Below are 24,682 nucleotides of genomic sequence, written 5' to 3' on the forward strand. Positions count from 1 at the left end.
AAATAACATGCGTAATAAAATAATATTTAAAGCAACAAATAGCAATCAGCTTGACCATCTCCCATACCAGTCATTTGATAAAAATTCATCATGGTCAAACACTGAAGGCACCCAATACACGGCTGGTGTCAGTGTTAGTTTATTGGAAATGTAAACATTAAAACATTACAGTTATATAGCAATTATAACACTTTCTGTTAAAATTCTCATATAAATATAGTTTTTAAGGTGTGAAAATGCACCCTGCAGTTCTGGTGATATAATACCTTACAAGTTCACCACAGTTTATGTGAAATATGTATCCATGGAGTTTGGAAGTGCCCACTCTGAATACAAAATCTGTACTGTTTTATCTCATTATATTCATATGTTTATAAACAGTAACTTACTTATAGTATATACCCACAGAGAAAAATGAACTACTTGGAACTGATAACTATATTTCATAACAGCTGACGGGAGCCCAATAACACTGCCCCAGGCACATTTTAATAAACATATAATTAATTCACTCTTTATTTGCCAAGGGGTTTATTAGAGACAACATTGTTAACATGGTATATCTTTTTGCAATAAATAATTCTTTTATGTACACCAATTTACATAAAAAGAAAAAAAAAAGACCCCTCCCCCACCCTCCATAAAAAGTAAACTTTACATATATGATATTGCTTCAAATCATTTTTGTCAATTACGATAGAAAAGTATGAAAAGATGGACCTTTGTTGAAAAGATTTAATTTGTTATTACATGTTGGATAATTTTCTTCGGGAGAGTTTGGTCTGTAGTATTATCTTCCATGTTCCCTGTAAAGCTAAAATGCATTACATCTTGCAGAAGGGGACCAGCAAAATGACACAAAATCAGATATTTCATGGATAACCGACATTCATCAAAACATGACCAAAATATTAAGTTAATTAATTTTTATTACATATCAAAATGGAAAAATCACTGATGTTTTCGTAATTAGATCTTAGATACTCAATCAAGAATATAATGCACTTATTTTGTCATCACCAGATTAGGTCTAAGAAATGCAACTGTGGTTAGTACATTGTGCGATCTTAAGTAGCTGGGACTTAGTAGGAAGATCTGAAGAGCAGGAAATGCATGTCAATAACAATGTATTACATTATGTAGTAATACCTTCTCCATGTCCTTAATGTCAAATAGAGACATCCTTCAAGATGTGATTTTTCATACTTAAAGTAGAAATAGCTGTCACAGGTACCATATAAGATGTCAATTTATCTTGCACTATTCAAACACACAATTCACACTAGATCGATACTTGTTACACTTCATAGAAATGGTGCATCACTGGATTTGTTTTCCCGATGTTACCTATTTCTCACGTTTTTTACCTTCATAGGTTCCAAATCACAAGCAGGTGAAACAAAGCTTTGACAAGTTGCTAAAATGTATTTTTCACATATTTGGCAAGGCATTTACACCTCAATCCTTACATTTACTTTAATGTAATCAGAATGACAAGCAACAATGTAAAAATTTGTTCTCTTATAAGAAGCACCATCTTATTCTACAGCATGGAGTGAGAAAACGCTGTTACTCCACTGTCTCCACTTCACATATCTGCCACAGAGCACATCCATGGAAATTACAGAAAAACAAAACTCTCGGAAAATGAAACTAAGGAAATTATCAAACACATATGTCAAAAATAAGACATTTCATGCAGCTCATTATGGAAATACTATTCGTTTCTGTCAATCTTCTGCTTGTTACAAGGCACATTACAGCAACAGCACGCAGCTTAATATCAGTTCATTACCTGTTCTGCATAAACATTTACACATTAAAGAAAAGTGATTTGAACAGTGAAATATTTACCAGTAAAAATTCCAAATTTGTTCTTATCATCAATAAGTCTTTTTCAATTACTAAAATGTCAACATTCTGATCATGTCAGCCCATAATGGCTACATGTTTCATATAACACAACTTTCAAAAATTCACAAACTTGTACAGTGGGGCATAGTGTACAGCTGCAGGAAATGATACAATCACATACTGTAGGTAAAGCACTGGAAATCTCGGTCCATTTGAAAGACCTATTTGTAACAAGGTTGCTGATGTCTTGCACTGCCTGAAGTAGCATTTCTGAACACAATGTCAACAGTTATCATTACATTTAATCAATCAATACACAATTATAAAAAAATTACCAAAGCTCCACATCATTTGAGGAGCTCATTGCTTTGTGTTTATATATAAATGTCATGGAGTACAAATGCTCAGCACCATACAAAGCAGTTAAAAAAATACTCCTTGGCTAAGAAGACAGGCACGATGTGGCAGACCAAAGATTATGCCGAGGAGATTGGGGGGGGGGGGGTATAAATCCTCTGTGGTCTCCCTGATCCCCAAATATGGCAGGGTGCTGGCTTATCTAGCTAATTAGAAACATAAAACAATTGGTCCTCGATAAAAATGGGTATAGGGGGCAAACCCTGAGAACAAATCTAAGCACTTATAAAGACCACTGTATCACTTCTTCAGACAAGTTTTCAAATGTTGACAAACATGCTCTTGAGATATGTAGGATACCCGTGGACTATTTTTTTTTTTCTATCATGAGAAATTAATTTTCTCCAGTAACCTGGATCATACTGGGAGTATTATACCCTTCATAGACCTGACTATCTTTAGTATGAGACGAATATCAAAACACTTGTTAATATCAGTCCAGGCAATTCACGCCATTCTGACCATTACTAATCCCAGAGGGTGGAATCCTTTGTGACGATTCAGCAGAAATGGGAAGCTGATATCAGGATGTCGGAGAGCCGGTAGCATTCGTGTACATTTCCTCAAAAATGTCAATGATATTGTCTATTCCAGTGAGGTAGCCATCCTCCCTGTTTCCTTCCACCCAGGGGGCCCTGTGACTGATGGTGGCGTCATTGGGGATGGGGTTACTCTTGCCAAAGTCAATCATCCACACGCATGCTTGCTCCGTGTTGTCGTGAACAAACAGAAGGGAACTGCCAATCAGCTGAAAGATGCAATAAGTCATTATTACCATGGCAACACACTTTGTGACATTGTTGTCCCAGAGAATTCAAAGCATTTTTAGCTCTACATACATCATACTTGCGTCACTTGCTCTAAATATATCGTACTTGCGTCACTTGGAAGTCTTGGTCACCACACAACAAACGGCCAAATTACAGTCAAATTGCATTTGCCTTTGCGAAAATGTACCTTCAAATCGTACAAGACTGACGTAATGAATGAAGGATTCAGCAAATTCCTTTATCTTGATATTAGAAAAGTGCGTAACGGATCTAATGTGCAAATGGATGTTGCTGTTTTTAACTGATTGGATGTTGAAATTGAATTCCAACTTGTACAAGTGTGACGTAGTGAATGAATTGCTTAGCAAATTCTTCATTATAAGCTTAAAATGAAGTGCAAAGAGGATTAGATGTGCAAATGAAAGCTGCTGCTTTTAACTAATTGGATTCTGAAATTAAACCACATTTTGTATTAGCATGACCTAATGAATAAATTGTTTAGCCAATTCCTTAAGCTGAAAATAGAAAAGTGCTAAATGGATTCAATGTGAAAATGTAGGAAACTAACTTTTAGCCAAATGGATTTGACCATACTTGGCAGGTCATTAAACCCATAAAACCCATAAAATGTGAAATCCAAATTTCATAAAGTGATTTTTTACATGTCTGGTTACCTTTTCCAATTCACACCTGACAGGTGTTAAATTCCTTAAAAATGCACCTCGAGCTTCAGAGAAACAAACCTCTACACTACAACACAAAAATCACTACATGATCTGTTAAAGTACATAGTGTACTGCCATAAGACATGCACTTTTGGCTTTAGTCACTACTGAACCATTCCCAGACCCTATCTAAACTACCTGTGGATCGACCTATCTTCAAGGGGATTCTTGCTAAATTGCAATCAACTAAAGCGGATGTCTGTCACGCCTACTGAAGCTGCTAGGGGTAATCAATAATTGTTTAGCAGCTTCAGTAGGGGTGCCAGACATCTAAGCCGCTTAAGCTGAAAACAATTTAGTGAGAAACCTCTTGGAGATGGATCGATCCTGTTAGATTAATCTAGTTGTGAGAACCCAGTCTAAATAAGGCGTTAAGCCTACCTCATGCCTGGCAAAGAAAGGAGATGCTTCCAGAGTAGCTCTTATTGCCTTGAGTCTTCTCATGTACTTCAGCTGAAAGTATTCACAAATATCAGTTATCAGTTAGTCAAAAGTACTCGAGAAGTAACAAAATCAGGGTGTTTCGAATCTAACTTAAAGAGATAACAACTGTTTTTATGATATCCATTGTAAACAACTCACAGAAATATAATAAATTCTATTCTACCACCAAAATGGCAGTTAACGCAATTCTTCTGGTATTTGTGCTTGCCATCCCATCACATGACCTTCATAGATGGCTACATTTTATAATAATCTCTTAGGAGAATACTGCAAAAAACCAAACTTTTTAGAAAAAAAAAAACAGGAACTTACTTTGAATATTGAAATAGATTCATTAACCAAAAGCAAGTGTGGGAAAATTGTCGTTTACCCCAGGAAAATTCATTTTTTGGCCAAAATTAACAGTTGTTTTTCCCTTTAATAAGTTTTTCCCAGAAAACAAGTCTTTCACACAACTCCAGCTGTAGCATAGTTTACATATCTTTTAAACCAAGCTGCCAAGCACCTGAATACAACACTTACTATGATATTTTTGTTGTTATCTGTATAAGAGATGAAGCAATCTAGAATCTGCTCTCTTGTTCTAGTGGTTTTGAAATCTCGACTTGAGCTACCATCTGCTTTCTGAAATGACAAGGATAGCATTTAGTCAATAAAAAGAAGAACATTCTACAATGACATTTCAATTAATCCTTAAAAGCCACCTCCAGCATATCCTTGATACAGGAAAAATGCAAAAGATATCTTCAAATGTTTTTGGTTTCATATTTCCAGAAGGAGACTTCACCTTAATCCCCTCAATCCTGAAGCCCTGGTTTGCGGTGGAGCTGACTGTCTCCCGCCAGATCATGTAGCGTGGTTTTGTTATGGCTTGCTGGGCATGTTCCTCCTCTGTGGGCTCGTTAGGATCCACCTCGATCATCTTCTGGTACATGTCCTAGCAAAGAGAGAGAACAAGGGATATAGATTCTGAAGTAAAACCCAGGCTGTTAATTTGACCCCATTTCCATAGATTTTAGATTGATCTATCCCTGTGTGGGGAGTCTCACTAGATTACTGTCAGCTTGGCCGGCTTAAGCGTCTGTCCCGCCTACTGAAAGCTGTAAGGGGGTAAGTAACCATGGTGCGCGCTCGGCTGACTGCAATTTAGCGTGAACCCCCAGGGAGTTAGGTCGATCTAAATCTTAATTCCTGGATCGATCTAAATCTCTGGGAATACACCCTTTGATCAAAGTCCATTGTTACAGTAAAGGGAATAGTTCTGATACCATAATTATTCTCAATGTCAAAAAAATAACAAGGCTTCCAGCTGGATTTTTGTGAAAAGAAGGAAGTTTTGATGCGATATTTCCCACATAAAATCAATTTAACGTGTGGCTGTATTGTCAGGTTAAAAATGGAACTCTCCCTGTGTGTGACATTTAGCTGAACAGAAGTATTTTAACAAGCAGTTACACTCCACAATATCTCAGCACAGAAATATTTCACAAGATGTTTTATATTTATAACAGAGATAGCATCAAAGATTATCATAAACTGAAAAATAGGAACCATATATATTATTTTTTCCATTTGCGACCTTCAATAGAGCCTCAAAAACACATCTGTTTTGTATTGCAGTATCATATAAATATCCAGAGCTGAGAGCAGATTATAATCAGTACAAGTAAAATCTTCAACCCCCTCCCCTTATTATTACTGCACAGGCATGTAGGAACACACACAAACACAAAAATACATACAGAAATAACTCTATAATTTCAATAGGAGTAATTTTAAAATCATTTTTATCAGTTGAAAAGATGGAGTCGTTACCCTAATTGTTTTCTGGACAATGTGCAAACTTTACAGTTATCCTACCTTCCTGAGTTTGGGGTTTTCTCGTGCTTTTTGCAGCTCCTCTTCCAGGTACGTCCTGACCCCTATCTTGCAGTCCATGAGACTGGAGCAGTCAAACTCACACAGGAGGTCCTGCATCTGGATGTATTCTTAGGTCAGAAGTCAAGGAAAACAACAGGGTTCACATACTCAGACTATAACTTAGGTACTTGGTATTGTGCAAACTCATCTGTACAGAATTATGTATTAATTGGACATTTCTTTCTTTACTCTTAATACCATTACCTTTTTATCTAAAATTACCCTTTTAACTTGAGAAAGTTTAAACTTTCATGAATTTTAATGTGGCTATGTATCTTTCATTATTTTTCTGCCTATAATTCATTAGAGTAAAAACGTCGTGTGACAAAATATAGCAAAACTAAAAAATCAAACTTGAAAAAAAAAATTTGAAATAAATTTTCAAAAAGTACACCATTTTCCATTTTGAAGGATACTGATTCCATCTCTCTCTACTTCCCCCTTGTACTCTGGCACGTACGGCCGGATAATGTCCTTCATCAGCTGTTGAAGGCAGGTCTGCTCCTTGCTGCACAGCTTCTTGAGGATTGTTCCCTGGTCACCTGCCTTGAAATTCCCTGCAAAGGTGAAAAAAATGACATGAAAGTCAAGAAGAAAACCAGCACCTTACTCCAGGATAAAATTCCTCTTCTGTTTATTGTCTACTAAACTTAGTTTTTTAATGTCCTTTCTTTCTTTTTGTCTTTTAATTTTTTTCCCATTGAGCCATTCAATGAATCAAATGGTTTTTTAACTGGTAACAGAAATGTTTACCCAGTAATGTTACTCAAATAGAACTTTTGAAAACTAGAATGACATCCTAACAAAACCCTCAACCTGGATTCATCAAAGCATGACAACTTAATGTGTGATGTCTTATTATTCCAACCTTCATCATCCAAATCTGACAGGTTCTTAAAATTTTTCCTGTACGGCTGTCACGATTCAAATCAACCGAGGGATCTTAAAGGCATTTTGTATGAAGCAATTATAAATTGCTGTCAAGGTTCATATTTGTGGCACCTTGCCTATGGTAATACTGCTTCTCTCATGACATCAAGCTACATGCATTATGTTATGCCTTCAAAGTACTAAAAATACAGCTGTAACAGTCTGGATGAATTAGTCAATTATTTGTAACACTTCTGCCTTACTTGCTCAGGTTGTCATCTGCCTTGTTTACAATGAAAAATTGATAGAAATTATTATGTTCAGTCTTCAAAGGGAATGGTAAATCTTAGCAAACTGGCCCTGAGCTTAATGAATGATGAATGTTCTCGGCAGACAAAAGTGCATGCACATTTAACAGGGATGAGACTGCCGTTAAGCAAAAAAGTTGGAAAATATGGTGGGCAGTTAGAAAAATTTCATCTCTGATTTGTCCCCTATAGCTAGCTGGTTCTGTGCAAATAATAGATTTTCTAAACCTTGCCCAAAAAAGAAAAACAGGCAAGCTATGCACTTCAGTCTCTCAAGCAACATTCTAGAAATTCTTATAATTTCACAAATATCCAGAAAACCATTTTCAATATCTTAATGAAAAAGAGCCAAATATTCCAAAAAAGCTGCTTTTGGAACTTGACCTATATTTGAGGGGCACAAATCACTCCAGTAAGTTTGAGGATAACAAACCACAAGGTTTGACATATATTGTGATAACGGTGAAAAGTGCATGGCGATGACAACACGGTTGACACTAACAGAGGAAGGTGATGGCTATTTGTGTCTGTACATAAAAAGTGTGAAATAGGCTGAGATAGCAGTGTAGTAACAACCACCAATTTAGCCAAATGCTAAAACTGACTTAAAAGGGTTGATTTGACTTTTGTCAAATTTAAACCATTTGGAAAAGAAAGTGATAAAAAATTTGACTTAAGAAAAATTTGACAAAAGAAATTGCTAGGTCAAACCCAGATGGAGGAATATTATCAGAGTGGAAATTGCTAGTGCTACCCCAGACGGAGGAATATTATCAGGGTAGAAATTGGTAGTGCTACCCCAGACGGAGGAATATTATCAGGGTAGAAATTGGTAGTGCTACCCCTGACGGAGGAATATTATCAGGGTAGAAATTGGTAGTGCTACCCCAGACGGAGGAATATTATCAGGGTAGAAATTGGTAGTGCTACCCCAGACGGAGGAATATTATCAGGGTAGAAATTGGTAGTGCTACCCCAGACGGAGGAATATTATCAGGGTAGAAATTGGTAGTGCTACCCCTGACGGAGGAATATTATCAGGGTAGAAATTGGTAGTGCTACCCCAGACAGAGGAATATTATCAGGGTGGAAATTGCTAGAGCTACAACTAACATGGATGGATGACATCAAAAGATGGACAAGTAAATCAATGGAAGAGTGCACGAATGAAGCAAAGAACAGGACAAGATGGACGGTCATTTCACATCAACTTCAGAAGAGATGACACACATAGATGGATCAGCCCCGTGAAAATTTGTCTCATTTAACGCTCACTTACGGTTCTCAATCTGTCCTAGAACATAATGTTTTTCTCTTTTAATGAAAAATGTTCTTAATCTGTTCTAGGAAATTCTGCAGGAATTCCCAAAAACAGTTCTCGAACTGCTACATTCATTATAGAACAACACTAGAGATGTAAAAAAAAAAAAAAAAAAGAAACGTCAAATGTTCTAGAATAGATTGAGAACTGTAAGTGAGCTGTAAATGAGACAAGTTATCACAGAGGCTGTTACCTTGGTGACCTGCCAGCTGTATCCAGGGATACCTGTGCTTCTTAAACTGCTGCACAAACGGAGACCAGTGCACCATGTTCCGGATCTTCCGCCATGAACTCTGGAAAGATTTAAAAAAAAAGTGAACATGAAATGGAATGAAGTACCAATGGCAAGTAAACAGTGTGAATGTTTTCTAGATGTCTACCTTTGGAATAATCTCTGTCTCATATTCCATTTTCCAGAAGCGTCTAGAGCTGAAGTTTCCCGGTAGTGAAGTATGCTATTTTTGCCTGTGATCAATGCGAATTCACAGAATATCTTTTCTTCCTATTTTTTTTTTTTTTTTTTGTAACCACACATACAATAGTCTCTACTACAAAAGAAGACACATATCATAATCATGTAATATGACCGCAGATAGACTCTGAAAACTACAGCAAGCTACCCTGTAATAAATAAATGAAGATATTCAGTTATCCATACGTCAGCCAAGGTGAACTTCATTCCTGCAGATTACGTGATCTCAGATAAATGTATTAAATGATCAACATCATGAAAATTGAAACCATATAATAAAAAAAGGATATTAAAATGGCTTCAAAATAAATTACTTTTAGACAAAACAGCATACCAATAAAATGAAAGTAATAATAAAAACCAAGCACAAGACGAAGTAAAGCTACACATTTAGGTACAATTCTGACCATATATAATTTTCTGTTGTATATAAAATTGGTAGTGTCATCTGTTTTCTTGTTTCAAAGTCACCAAAACCACCTTGGGTCACATGTGCGTTCATAAATCTGTAATAGAAGACTCTGACATGATGTAGCCATAGAAAACCACACTCAAAGAAACAGAAATTACACTGAAACATATTTACCATGGTTCTGATTCGTTTCATTTGTTTCCCCGTTTCAAAGTCATTGCTCCCGCTATCGCTGTTCCCTGCAAGAAAGCACTCCTCGCAATCGCAAGGTGGGAGCAGCTCGTCCTCGTCATGATCCTCTGTGGCTTCAGCAGCCATGAGAGAGCACACGTGTGGCTCTAGCTTAATTTTTTTGCACGATTTGTCATTCATCTCTCCAGTAAAAATTCCTTTGGAGTCATCATCATCATGCTTTGTTAACTGTGACTTATTTTCAGTGTCTTGGGGAGATTTACTATCATGTAGTTGTGGATGACCAATGAATGGCCTTGTAGTATTCGCTATGTTTTGATCTGCCATTGTTCCTACAGTGAGTCACGCCTCAATCCAGAAGTGAAGTAGCACACTCGGGTAGTCCATGTGTGCCCAATGATCAATACCAGATTAAAGATGCATCTTCAAATGTACAAAATCCAAGAATTCCCTTTATATCACCGAGACATCCCTGAAAACTGTGTATATTTTTACGACCACAACACTACTAGTACTGATGTCTTATATAGCAATCTTCAATCAATGGTAAAAAAAATCACTCTGACACTAACCTACATCAAGGCTTTGACATGAGACACGAGCACACAAGATTAATTTTCCCGTTGGCTTCGAGTAGAGTCCTCAGGACTTGTTTGAAGGTTAAATCGAACACATAATGACTAATTCTAACAATTACGCTTCTCAGATACCTATCATGACAAAAAAGGAAATGAACACAAAAAGATAAACAGCGCCCTTGAAGGAATTCATTTACAGGTCTAGCACCTATAATTTCCTCAACACCAGCTCATTTGTTTACAGTGAAAGATTGAATTTTATAGAACTCTACCCAAACCACAAAAATTATCAACAACAACAACAAATTCTTGGATGTCTAACCTTAATCTTAGAAGTCAAGGATCAAAGTTTCCAAGTCCAAGCCAAATGCTCATGTCTCATGTGGGATTCTCCATGAAAAAACCATGTTTTGTTCAAATCTTTTACGTATTGTACACTAGAATCAAATTGCAACCTTGCAAATAAACAGAAACTAAGCAAAAAAGATAAAGAAACAAGAAAAGAAAAAAAAAACATAACAAACCTGCTCTTTCTCAGAAAATACAATTACGGAAAACCCACAAATCCCACATAAGCATTAAGTCCTCGAAAGAATTAACCCAATTCTTGATGACATGACAAACCAGATCTGATCAAGTCGGTTTTCTACCTTCATTTCCCATCCACCAGGTGCCACATTCAGACAACAGAGTCCCATGTTAACACACAGGGGAGGACAATATGATCAAAACAATTTCTCGGGTTTCTTCATGACCATATAGTAGCTTGCTCTTTCATCTGAATTGTTACTCGGATAAAAACAACTCTTGACGCCTACTTCTCCTGGGAATAAACCGCAGCATGTATCCAGTTCAGTTCTATAGACCTCAAGTGCTTTTCTTTGTCCACACAGCATAAACAAATAACAATATTCTAGAAGTATATTCTGAGTGGCAAGCTCTCTTTGCTGTCACAAAAAAAAGTTATTTTAAAAGACCTCATGGGACCAGTAAAATGCCAATTCTGCTATTAATGACAACATCAAGAAAGTACACATGGCTGACAACAGTCTTCATGTAATGCCGCCAACGTACTTACAATACTAATTAGTCATTCACTTGGTAGCAGGTGTGATGCCTCCACACAAGGTTAACTAGGGAAAATGGCGTAAACAATATATAAAAGATGTTCCAACAAGTTAGTTTCAAAACTGACTGATGTCAATCACTTGAGCTTCATAGCATTCACAGAACAAATTATCTGCTACATACTTCTTAGGAGAAGAGAAGGGGGGGGGGAGTACCCTCTTCAAAAGTACATCGCAGATTTTTAGATCAAAGATTTTACATGGATAAGTGCCACCCACAATAAAAGCCTGTAGACATGTTTTGCCACCTTACACTGCACTAATGCTATTAACTCTTTCATCTCTCTCTACTGTAGTGAACCCTTAAGATCCCATCAATTTGCCATTAAGTCAGGTAAGCCAGGTCTCTGTCTACTAGTCACCTATGGCAGGTAGAACACCTGGAAACACATGGAACATCACTTTTTAAAGTCTGATCTATGCATACATAACAATATAAATACAGCTACGTCATACTTCTAGCTGAGTTTCTAATTCACTCTAATTCTACAGAGCATCTAAAACAATGTAGTAGGGTGCATTGAGAACAATTTGATCCACGGACTTAAAGATCTGCAAATCAAATATGGCGCCACCCACTTGAAAACGTGTCGAGATTTAACTGCTCTGCCCCCACGGGGATGGTGTGCACAGGGTGCGGGAATCCACTGTCAAGTGCGCGCCATATTTGATACACGGCCTAGTTAGCCCATGGATCAACTTGGTTGTGAATGCTCTCTTAAATGTTTCTTAGCATGTGGTAAAGTGATTCATATGGGTCAATATTGATGACTCGACCATATACTTATATTACTTGAAAATAAATGTTTCACATTGAGCAGTGACATACTTCCTAAAAAATTAACATCCAATACTTTTTGCCTATTAACATCCAACACTTCTCGCCTACGCAGATTTTTCCATTCCTTCAGTAACTATAGATCTCAGTGATTCAGCCTCGTAACTAATGAATATCACTCTTTTCTGTGGATAAAAATTCCATTAAAAATAAATGACAAAGCAGCTTGCTGAGCCATATACATATATGTTAACTTCCCAATGCAAGCTCTATTTCAAGTGTGCCCAGCTTCAACTTAACAGTGTATGTAACATCTCCAATAGCCTAATTCTTCTGAAAAGGAATACATCTCTAACCACTGTTGTTGTAATACTTGCAGCCACATATCTCCACAATGTTTCACACCTTTACCAGTTAGAACTAGTGTGCAATATGTCATCAATACTACCAAATCTGCTAATCAATAGCATAATCCATATTCCACTAATACAGTGTATAAAACACAGAGCACCTGCCGTTCCCTGGTCAACATCACTGACTTGCATTGTGTCTTCCTAACATCTGTTGATATGAATGGTTACTGATCCAGAAAGCACTGTAGTTGTGACATAACAGCAATATAGAGACATGAATTCAAATTGAAATGTGCAAAAAACTGGTCACCTGAAACTTTATATCATAACACATCACTGACAACATAGGTGATGACCCATGCTATGTACAACTCCTCTGGTCAATACTAGTACATATATACACACTGACTGACACACTGACTGAGACACTGCAGGTACATGTGAAGCCACATGGAAGAGAGAGAGGCCACGCCCACCAGCCAACACAAGACAAAGGCAGCCACTGTGTCCGGCTCCAAGTTAATTGACCAACAAACTACTCTAAAGGGACTGAAGGGAACAAATCTTAGCACAAGGCACTCATTCACCATGGACAAATAACCCACATTCCATCTGCCCAGCTTATAACCCTTTAACAACCACTTTAGCTGTGAGGTACATAAACCATATAGTGACAGATTAAAAAACATCAGACTGACTTCTTATTGTGTAGGTGTTGGGTTAGGCAGGGATACAGTTACATGGATGCCTCCAGGACCTAACATAACAGTTCTCCAAGTTCACCTTTGTGGGAGTTAGAGACTCTCACCCCTACTCTATTACTCAGCCTTTTCTACTTTTACAACCACCAAGACCTTTAAAGTGGTTATTCTGCTGTTCTGTTGACCTATATTCTTCTCCTACTATGCAAAATCTCTTTCCACAGGTGATGCATATAATATCTTTCTCTATTTATAGACAAACCTATTACCTATGTATTACTGTATCCTTTGTTCTGGTATAAACACAGATTCCCTAGAGGCAGAACTGATCACGCCAAATGGACTCCACAGCTTCCAGTATATCTGATGTAATTCTATGAGCTGTCTTCTTTCCCTCTCTTTTTACACCATGTCCTTCAGATTAATCAAATCCTGCCTCAAAGAGAGAAAACACTTGGTATAAAGGGGATATAAAACCCTTGCCACAGTTTCTTGTTAATCCAGCCCTAGACAAGGATTGATTCTGTACTCCTGTGAACAGCTCATCAACAAGTGGCAGTCAGTTCTCTCTCATCTCTGATGTTGTCTTGAAGGCAATGTGTGTCAGCTACTGGTGTATGGAAATAGGTTACCTGTCATACCTGAGCACGCCTTTCTCTCTCTCTTTCTCTCGACTAATAAAAGACAGTGTGTGTGTGTGTGTGTGTGTCTGTATGTGTGTGTGTGTGCAGGCGCGCACACATTCTCCCACAAGTGCACATGCACATGCAAGTGTGTATAGATAGATAGATATTGAAGTTAAGACATAGGATATCAACATATAGAAGTCTAGATATAGACAGAAATATACAGATGAGTATAACTCTTATGTATGTATCACTACAATCACATGCTCTCTGACCACAGAGGTCGCTCTAGTTAGTCTCCTATTCTGAATGGAGCCTTATATAAAGGATTTAATGGGTGAGGAACAGTGGATAAATAATGGACCCCTTTAATATCAATTTCATCTTTTTGTCTCACACCATATTTTATAAAACCTGTGAATCTTTTGAAAATTTAATAATCAGAAAGTATAAAATTATCTGTGAACATTTCCAAATTGTTCTTTATGTGTTTTAGAGCCTATCACACATGCTTTTATGTGGCATACAATAGTAAAGTAAGGCGTCACTGCCAAGCTTGACCAAGATTAGCATCTAATAGGTCCTACCGGTCGACCGTTATTCATAAAATCTTAAACAAGCAGACAATAAAATTGAGACAAAAAAACAGGTGATAACATCTCACTCTCCACCTTGGCTAATATTTCTGTCATAAGCAAAACTACAGAGAAAGATGATTTCTAAAAATACCATAAGACACTGCAGTTATAGATCCAGTCAGATCCACTTGTGCCATTGTGGCAGTAAAAAACTATAAAAACAGTTCTGTCTTACAGTCTATGGTCCTAAGGTCACTTTTTTTTGTATCATAAGTCACGTGAATAAACCACTGCAAAAGCCAACTCCTCAGTAAAAACAATTTATAAAACTTACTTTCAACCAAACCTGCAAACATTCAACATCAATACTATAACTCTCTTCTGAAATCTTTGTAATAAATAAATAAATATCATATTTTTAATAACAACTACATTCTAGTAATATTGAGGGAGAACAGCCCTGTCTATTTCACCCTGAGCCTACTGTGGCCTTCTATTCCTACCAACGAAGACATCAGACTTATTTATTCAGGCCACCTGCTGGGTTAGTAAATTGCACATTAAGGTGCTCCCTAAAATAAACTACTATCTATATACACCTAGCTGAATACACCTAGCTGAATACACCTATAGCTGGTTTGCCATAATGAAATCCATCCTCTCTCACTTAACAGCTCTCTTAATCAAGATAGCTGACCAGGTCAATGTTTGTATTCTCCTGGCTAGTAGCAGGTATAAATATGGAGGATTAATATAGCTGAATAAATACTGAGAAATAGTTACATAACATCCTTGGATTAATGTGCTCAAGGCTATCAATGCTGGCAAACAAGAAATGCTGATGACTTGAAGGGTAACCTGAATCTCTTCCAATAGGCTATATGATAGAGCAAAACCTGATACAGTTCTTTGACTGAAATCACTTTCTGCAATTCTATTCTGATCTTGCACACAAGAAAAAGCAATGTCATTATTCAGTTTAAAGCTACAAAGGATTCAGGATAATTTTGCCAAAAGGTACATATGAAACTAGCATCACTTTCTATGAAGCAACATAAGATATATATAAAATCAGCTTGTAAAAAATTTAACATTCTACTGAACAAAATAGTTAAAACCAGGGGCAAATCCATCTAAGACATCAAATAATAATTTTAAACAAGATCAACAAGAAGGGTGAAAAAAATTAATTATAAACTAAAATAAACTGATTTAAAAAAATACAAATTATATATATATAACAGTTAACTCAGTAGTTGCGTTATTAATTTAACCATGCTTGTGTAAACCCAGAATGTACATAAAAATAATAATTTTGGGGGAAGGGGCGGGGGGAAACCAAAACTATTTGTTTGTTGCACAGAATGCTTTGGGTGTTCTACAAAGTCTGCAATGACACACCTGTCACATCATCATCATCTTCTTTACCAGAACACAGCTGTCTTCAACATTTTACTGATAAATATTTGACCCCTGAAGCCAGAAATTGCTTTGGGGGATTCTAGAACACATATTAAAACATATGCTATTCCAAATCTGCCAGAATCTAATCTGCGATTCTAATCTGTGAAACTGTAAATATCACCATAATAAAGTTGTCCTTGGAGATTTTATGGTAATAACAAGATATGTTTCTTGCAAAGATCAATTAACACTTGTATAATACCAAAGTGAATGTTTTAATCCATGCGTTTGTTTTAGATATTTGTAACGATGGACATGAAATGGACTTGTGGTCAAAACATGACCTTCAAAACGAAAGATCCAGGAGAAGAGTCGATTTCATTCCATTATTACCTTAACTTGACTAACACTACATAATTCTACACCCTTCACATGTTCCCAACTCAGGCACCTCAACTATTATGTAGTTTACAGTCTATGACAAGAAATTTTAGAGATCCAAAGAATGCCACTTACATAACTCCATCTTTATGCCAATGCACAGACAGGCAATGAACCTACCATGCATGTCAATACTGAAGACTTGGCTAAACACAACACAACATTGCTGGGAAGGCACAGCAACCCTGCACCTGCTACTATACTGCAGCTCTCCAAATACTGCACAATATCATGAGAATCATATACCAGGCTCATATAGGCAGGGGAGATACAAGGGGTTTAAACAAACCATATAGAATTATTTGATGTTTGGCATATTTTTTCTATTGCCTTTTCACTACCTCAGAGAAAAGGAAACTCTTGGCTGACATGCTTTAAGAATAACAATAATTAAACTGCATGAAGAAAATGGAAGTTACAGTGGATGTGAACCACCATGTCAAAGTGACATCCACTGACTTGTAGATCCTGCTTGAATGACACATTAATAGAACCACATCTCTATGGGAGCATACAGTGAGCAAGTGTCCTTACTAGTAATGACAGAAGCAATTTGTTTCTACCCTGAACCAATCTTGAGCTGCAATGAACCGAGGCAAATCAACCTGATTATTGCTGTTCAATTGGGTTCCAAGGTCCTGAGGTTAACATGGTAGTTCAAGGTCAATAAACTAAAGCTCCATTCTGCCTGGTGAAAAGGGTTGAAACTGCCAGAAAACAACCAAATAAATGATTTTTCTGAAATTCTGTAGAGCAGAAATCTTGGAAAGCCAACTGTGCTCATCTTACCCCAAACAAGGATGTTAAATATTAGACTTGTCAAGATGTGGCCAAACCATATGGCAGCACACATTACACACCTGTCTTATGTAACAGCTCTACCTACTGTGATATCTGAAATCTATTCTTTCTTCCTTAAAACTGCAACAAATTCCTATGCCATGAGGATAGAGTTATATGTAAGAAATTACTCTCTACCCCAATGTCACAATTTCACCCGTGTTCAACTTTCTCTGTTCAGTATAACCAAGTGCCTCCAAAATAAACAATACCCCTTTATTATACTTACAGTGGACAATCAATGGGTAAAGAGCAGTCTCCACTATGCTGTATTGACAGGCCTATGTAAGTGAAAGGTCAGCATTATTTGGTCTCCGGTACACGTCTGCTGTGCTAGAGTGACCAAGCCTATATTTGTACCCCGCAGTTACAACATTGGCTTTTCAGTTCCAAACAAACACTACTTTTAAACTGTGTCATTATCACTGGTCAAGCAAACAAAGTCTACAATACCGTGGATTGAAGAAAAGGGACAGTTTCTGTGTTCTCTGTGCAATTTCTGTGTTCTCTGGTGTCCAATGGTTTTAACACCAACACTGCTATATAAAGGATATATCATGATTTAACATTGCTATATATTGGATTTACATGATCACCATGTAGCTGGTCTCAGTTTTCCACTTATATGTCCATTAAAAAACATATCACTTAAAGATGAACATGTTTAATCACTTACGGAACACTCCTATAGACACTACTGTACGTGGGTTACTCCACCTCTGCTGGGGACTCGCGCTAATTGCAATCAGCTGCACTGAATGTCATGCCTCCTCGAGGAGCTAGGATGTAATTAACTCATTTAACACTTTAACTAATTACCTCTGGACTTGAGAAGGCTTGTCACACAACTAACCTGATTTCACTGACTGCACTTAGCCAGAATTCCTGCAGAGTTGGGTCCAATTACGTAGCCCAATGGCATCTATGGGAATTGGGGTCTTAGGCTTCGTTCACATGGAAAGTCTATTTTCTAAAAATCTATTTTCTATTTGCGGTATATCTTGTGATCACGGTCTGTGCCCTGAAAATCCCGTGGCGTAATTACCGGCAGCGCGACCCAGTTACTTCCAAAGCTGTAATTAATTCTCGGTTGGCTCGGAGGAGATTCTGATACCTTGACGCATGCGCAGTACGAAGTTAAAAAGTTAATGGCAGTGGTGGTTGCTTTGAAAAATGTGTTTGTCGATTTGGTGCAACAACAAGACGAAGAAGATGAAGAAGCTATACACACGACAGATACGAGTGCAACCTTCATGATCCGATGGCAAGCGATGCGGCAATGGAGGATGAGATTTTATAGAATGTATAACTGGCTCACGCTGCCAGTAATTACGCCGCGGGATATTCAGGGCACAGACTGTGATCATAAGATACCGCGAATAGAAAATAGATTTTTAGAAAATAGACTTTCCATGTGAACGAAGCCTTAGTCTAGTTTTATTACTGCATTTTTCTTTGATTTCCTAATTTTTCTTTTTCTTTTGAAATATACACTGTTCTATAACCAAGGCAGACCAGAGAGAATAGCATACAGCAGTATCCATTTCAAAGCATTTCCAGATTTTAAAGAGGATTGCCAACAAATATTTATCAATTTTTTTCAAATTAAATTTATGACTTCAAGCTTCATGAAGTATGGAAATACCACATTTAATTCTCCAAATCAGCACTTTTGTCAAAACTTCGTTTTAATAACCAAATCTAGTAGACATTTTAACATTTCCATATACCAACAGCACTGATTTTAAAAATATTACTTTTTTCACACCATCAAACAGCTGGTTTAAGTTATTATAACCTATAAAACTGTATTTACTTGTCTCTGCCCCCCTTCCCCCCTTTTCTTTTAGGTATCTGCTCTGTATGTCTGGCATCTTTCAATCCCCCCCCCCCTGCCCCCGCCCAACCAAGCACTCCACTCTTGCTTCTAGTCATGATGGGCAATAAACTCGCAAGTAAATCATTGCCAATCTACTCACTAATGAAGACATACATGTATATGTACACATTTACCAACCAACCAAATAAAATAAAAGCCACTCTAACCTAACTAGCAAGTTACACTCCTAGGACACAAAGAGTTCAGACTTTTCTCATTTTGCCTGGTTTATTTCGGGCACCTGGACATGAAAACCAGAAATACTTACACATGTCTGTGGAAAATTGATGCCATTCCTGTTCAAGTTATTGCATGTTTCCGAACAAAACAACTGCTTCCACAGAGTTATACATTATCAATGAGAATAGTAAATGAGTTCGGTGTCCTAAAAGTGCCAAAAATAAAGTGTACATAAAACAGAATTCTGGACACCGATTTTAACTGATATTCCAGTTTCCATGTTCAAGTGATTTCCTTTTTAAAGCATAACAGTCACAACACAAATAACATTTTACGAAGATTAAAAATTGTCAATCTTCTGTCATGCGATTCTATCATCATTTAGATAACAGAATGTTATTAACATCAAACCTACACACACAGAGAAACCTACACAGAGACACACAGAGAGAGAGAGAGAGAGAGAGAGAGAGAGAGAGAGAGAGAGAGAGAGAGAGAGAGAGAGAGAGATTTTCATAGCAGCAGTTGTACCAGTGTGGCAATGAGTTATGGCATATAAGTTGTAACCTACTAGTGTAAACTGCCATTTGGTGTACATGGCCAAAGACATTATACTGTAGCCATATTGCAAGGTCATATTCAAGATAATTCTCATTTAACCTGCTGATAAAAATTTTTAGCCTAATAAGATATCAAACAAGATCAGGAAAAGAGTGAAACCAGTTATGAGCTGTTGACATAAATATTATCTACCACTCAACATCAAGACATGACCTATTAAATATCTCTTTACTATTCTTGACCTTTGAAGATCCAATTTACCAGACATTTATTTATTTATTTACTTACGTTGGAATGCTGTCTGCCTATAGCACAGAATTCTAACACACAAATACAAGTCAACAATATTCAGGAAAAAGCACTGACATTATTTCATACACATTACATGAGTATATCTAATCTCCTGTTTTCAGAAATGTAAATTTGGCAGTTTGACAAGAAAGCCGAGCCATTAAAGAAATGAACTACTGTTTTTGCTTGTCTCATTACAGTCAAGTAACAGTATAACCTTGCTACTTGAAATGTTGTCAACAATTCAGTCCATTATCTGACATAAAAGACAGGAGACAGCAGGGGACATATACATAATGAATCATTTTCTAGGAAATAGAAATGATGGCTGCTTGATAATAAACACATAGGACAAGGGAATGATGTCAGGTAATAAACATAGGACAGAGAAAATTTAATTTTTGCTGGTGATATAAGGACACTTATCAATATGTCAGAAATTTAAATAAAAACTACCACACTTCTACCTGACTGCCTGGAAAAAAAAATTCCCCGAAAGCGATAAGCTGCTGCTTTTATAAGAGGAAAAAATCAAAAAGAAATTTATTAAGCTGTCATGACATAGCAATTTTTTCTACTTTCTCAAAACAAATTGACACCAATATCAACTCATTCTAACATCATTTTCAGAAGCATGATTACTAGTGCTTCTTTTACCGATGTGTAAAAACAGGATTAAAACAGCATTTTTCGTGAGAAAAAGTTACCGAACAAACGACCTCATGCCAAAGTAGGCTCTTGTATAAGATCACAGAACATGACCTATTAATATATACCACAAAAATGATAAGGCAATGATTCTATCATCTGCCATGATCAGTTCTGCAATCAGGAAGTCTTTTGATAAACGAGATGAAAAATTATGTTATTTCTACAACATAAATGTCATGCTCCATGCAGAAATATCCCACACTCATTTTGAATGGTCTGATAGTTAAAAATACTGGGTTCGTGTGAAAAAATTAACAAAATTAATTTTAAAAAAATATAGCCAGTTTCTTATATCTTTTCTGTCACAAACATCATATATATTTTATTTAAAAAATGCTTGGGTTTGATTTTTAAGCTGTGCATGTCTTTATCTGAAGTGTTAGGCAGCACAAAATTTTCTCACTAGATAAATATTCATAAATTTCCCTTGGATAAGCAGTATTTTTCTCCAACTATAAAACCTTTGACCCTCCTTACCTGACACTAACAATTTGGGGGAAAAAGGGCTTCAGAATCCATAAAATGCTTCAGTATGGGTTTTTCAAATTTTTATACTTCATCATACATATATAGCATTATGATGAAAAGTTATTTAGAACAACCAAAACTGTTATTCAAAATAATTGTTTCTACAAGCCAAACAAACTTCTGTGAGGGTTTTTGTATTATATCTTTACTGGGATAACAATGACATTTAGATAAATTTGAAAAAACACATGCAGGATTGACAAAAAGGTTTAGGATTACCAAGTGTCTATAACAAAGATGAATGCACGCGTGAAATTATTCTTGGCAAATTTAAGAATCATGACAGCCGTAACCATGACAACAGGGAACATTATTAAATATGAACCATCATACACGGTGAAATGTAATACACGGTTTCCAAACATAACATCTGTACTACCTGAAACACAGGAAAACAAGATGATAGTTATCACGCAACATGAAGGATTTGCTCTACCTACCATTAAAGGTGAAGCAACCAAAGGAAAAACATGTGCCCCTCTTGTTTTACAACTGCCAGCTAGATCTGAGCAAGTTTATCTTGGTCAATGGTGTCTAAAACTGCAGAAAGTTCAGGCTTTAAAGTTTTCTGTTAGACTTGACTAGGACTCATCCTCCATACAGACAATTTAAGAGGTCTGAAGCTCACCAGGATGAACTATCTGATAGCATAAAGAGCAGCTGTAAGCCAGGGCCTCAGTTCTCTATTCTTACTCCTGTTCAGGATTTCCTCTCTCCACTTACAGTTCTATTAATATGGCTTCTTCATCAATGAGCTGGCCACTGCTACAGAGACTAGACGGAAATACACACTTGGAAGCACTTCATTTAACTCCAGGGGTGCCCAGTTATTATAAACAGCTATATCTACCGTTACAAAAAATGAAAAGGATCTAAATATTGATATTTATACAGTTTATATCCCCTGCCAAAAAAAGGTATAAAAAATGTGTTAGGCAAATGTCTGAAAGTAAATTAATTTTCAAAAAAGTTAGAACTACATTTAATGCAGTGTAGGATATTTCAGTTGAAAATTTGTCAGAATTATTTCAGCATTGCATCTTTATACTATTTTATTTATTTATTTATTTATTTATTTATTTATTTATTGTAAAAAGTACCATGGGCATACATAACCGTCAAACATCTAAAACCATGAATCTGCGTTTGTATGAGATTGAGTAAACCCTTAGTAATTTATACTGAGTGAGAATAATCAACCTATGGGTTGAGTCTTTATAGTACTAAATGCCTAGTTGATCACTGTGAACACCAGGCTTTAGCTACATATCAATAAGATTAAGGTTGTAAGAAAGCTGAAACTTAAAACTTTCCTGAATGACTAAATTTAATTCACTGAGACCAAATGACCTTATCCTGCAAATTGGGTTTTCTCTATAAGTTCTACTTTCTCTCACTATACCCCAGTAAGGACAACAGGGAAAACTTATCACACAGAACGCATACAGAACAGATGATCCGTGGATTAACTGATCCTCGGACTAAATATGGCCGATCCCACTTAAAAGAAATACCGCTGATACACTGATGGTCTCTCCGCCTCCACACGCTATTAAATGGATTAAATCTCCGGCCCCGAGGTTTAATTGCTAGGCCCCTGTGTGGAGGCAGGTAGACCTTTATGGAGTTAGCGGCCTCCACACACTATTAAATGGATTAAATCAGGGGCCCCGAGGTTTAAATGCTAGGCCCCTGTGTGGAGGCAGGTAGACCTTTATGGAGTTAGCTTTTGAAGTATGGTTGCGACTGGTTGGCCATATTTAGTTGGCGGCACTCGGATCATCCATTCTGAATGGAGCCATACAGAACCTGAAGTGACCTGAGAGAAGATGACACTCAACTGCTGTTCTACTGTACACATCAACAACATACTAGTACATAAAAAAAATACCCATGAGCAACATTGGACCATTTCTAGGAACAAAGCTCCACACTTTTGGTTTCTCAGAAACCATATCATGTCAAAGATATATTCACATTACTGATATCAAAGCCGACAGGGTTGTTCCTTTACCAGGAACCAGCTAGGCTACTAGTTCATGCCAGGTCATCAATTTTCATCAGTACTTGATACATCATTTTATTCCACATAGGTCATATTCACAAAAGATGATCGGCCAACTAACTGCTCCAAGGACTAAAAAGAAATAATCCCCCCCCCCCCCCCCCCACATGCCTTCCCTGCAGAGACCTAGCAATAAAACCTCAAAGCCTTGTTAAGGCGGGGAGATCAATAAAGGATTAGGCGGTCTTGCTTTCATGTAGGGTTCGCCATATTTGATCCGTGGATCAGTAGATTCAAGGATCACCTGTTCTGAATGTGACCTTGAAGAATTATTGTCTCTTATGTTTAACTTCTCTTCTGTGCTGAATATGACCATAGTCAAAAGTAGTCACCTTCTTCTGAAGTTTGTTATTAAAATACAAGAGAAAAATGGTTTAAATTAAATATGGGGAAATGTGTAAGTACAGAATTTCTTACAACCTTTTATCAAGCCAAGTGATAGCAACCTATTACCAAGGCAAGTGATAGAAGTGGCGTTAAAAGGAGGAGGAATCTCTATAAATTTGTAAAACTAACCAATCCCGTCTAAGAGCAGACACACAAAACATAAATAATTTGACTGTCCATATCTTCCATGTGTGAGCAAATATCAGTAAAATCATTCATTCATAACATTTTCAGATCAAATTCTATGTCTCGTAGGAATTTAAAATTTCATTATACAATCTCATTAGAAAAAAAGGCTAAAAAGGAATATGGAGTCTAATGAATTTTCAATATATTTATTAGTAAGCCAGTCGAGATGTGAAGCCCATTAAGCATGGAAAACAATTTCAAGGAAAACAATATCAAGTCAAGGCAATCACATGTTTTCTACATATTGTTTAGGACAGATTCCCATTGTTATTTAACAGGTGTTACTCCACAAGTTATCAAGACTCTAGACAATAGATATTCACATTTCGAGGGCTGTGATATGGACATCTGTTTCTTAGAGGTCTTCATCCAGTGATGGTTCTATATTGAAAATGTGTCATCTCTAACATCAGGGGGCTACTATCACTGACGGAACAAACCCAAAACTTTACTGCTTCAGTCTTACATTTGTCAAGTTATGTTCTTTATGTATATATCAATTATCAGAACAAATATTAAAAAAAAAAACTTCAATTGGCTTTGTGTGTGTGTGTGTGTGAGAGAGAGAAGCTGTGTTGTAGAGAAAGTATGAATCACAGAATTTCATACAAAATAAACGAGATTTGTGAAGCAGTACCTTATTCGACTTAAAGACCATAGCAGGAGCAGGAAACAATGCGCTGAGCTGTGTTCTCTTCCACAGTTGTGCTTGTCATGATTCTTCAAGGAATCAAGCACAGCGCTACCTATTAAATATAGC

General features: G+C 36.8%; 1 protein-coding gene across 4 annotated transcripts in view; it reads right to left on the reverse strand.

Moving 5' to 3' along the window:
• Positions 1 to 911: 911 nt before the first annotated feature.
• LOC106173514 (uncharacterized) overlaps positions 912 to 24,682 on the reverse strand; it is a 37,946-nt gene continuing 14,175 nt past the window's right edge. For all 4 annotated transcript variants that reach the window (XM_087007052.1, XM_087007055.1, XM_087007053.1 and 1 more), the window contains exons 3-9: positions 8,823 to 8,922; positions 6,547 to 6,687; positions 6,071 to 6,198; positions 4,998 to 5,147; positions 4,733 to 4,834; positions 4,148 to 4,219; positions 912 to 3,019 (exon numbers count right to left, since the gene is read on the reverse strand). In XM_087007052.1, the coding sequence (XP_086863178.1) occupies positions 2,795 to 3,019; positions 4,148 to 4,219; positions 4,733 to 4,834; positions 4,998 to 5,147; positions 6,071 to 6,198; positions 6,547 to 6,687; positions 8,823 to 8,922 (918 nt within the window). In that variant the 3' untranslated portion in view covers positions 912 to 2,794. The remainder of the gene's footprint in view (positions 3,020 to 4,147; positions 4,220 to 4,732; positions 4,835 to 4,997; positions 5,148 to 6,070; positions 6,199 to 6,546; positions 6,688 to 8,822; positions 8,923 to 24,682) is intronic.

The sequence above is a fragment of the Lingula anatina genome, chromosome 2 (genome assembly GCF_051362555.1).
Source record: "Lingula anatina isolate TDL-2025a chromosome 2, LinAna3.0, whole genome shotgun sequence".
NCBI classification, from domain to species: domain Eukaryota; kingdom Metazoa; phylum Brachiopoda; class Lingulata; order Lingulida; family Lingulidae; genus Lingula; species Lingula anatina.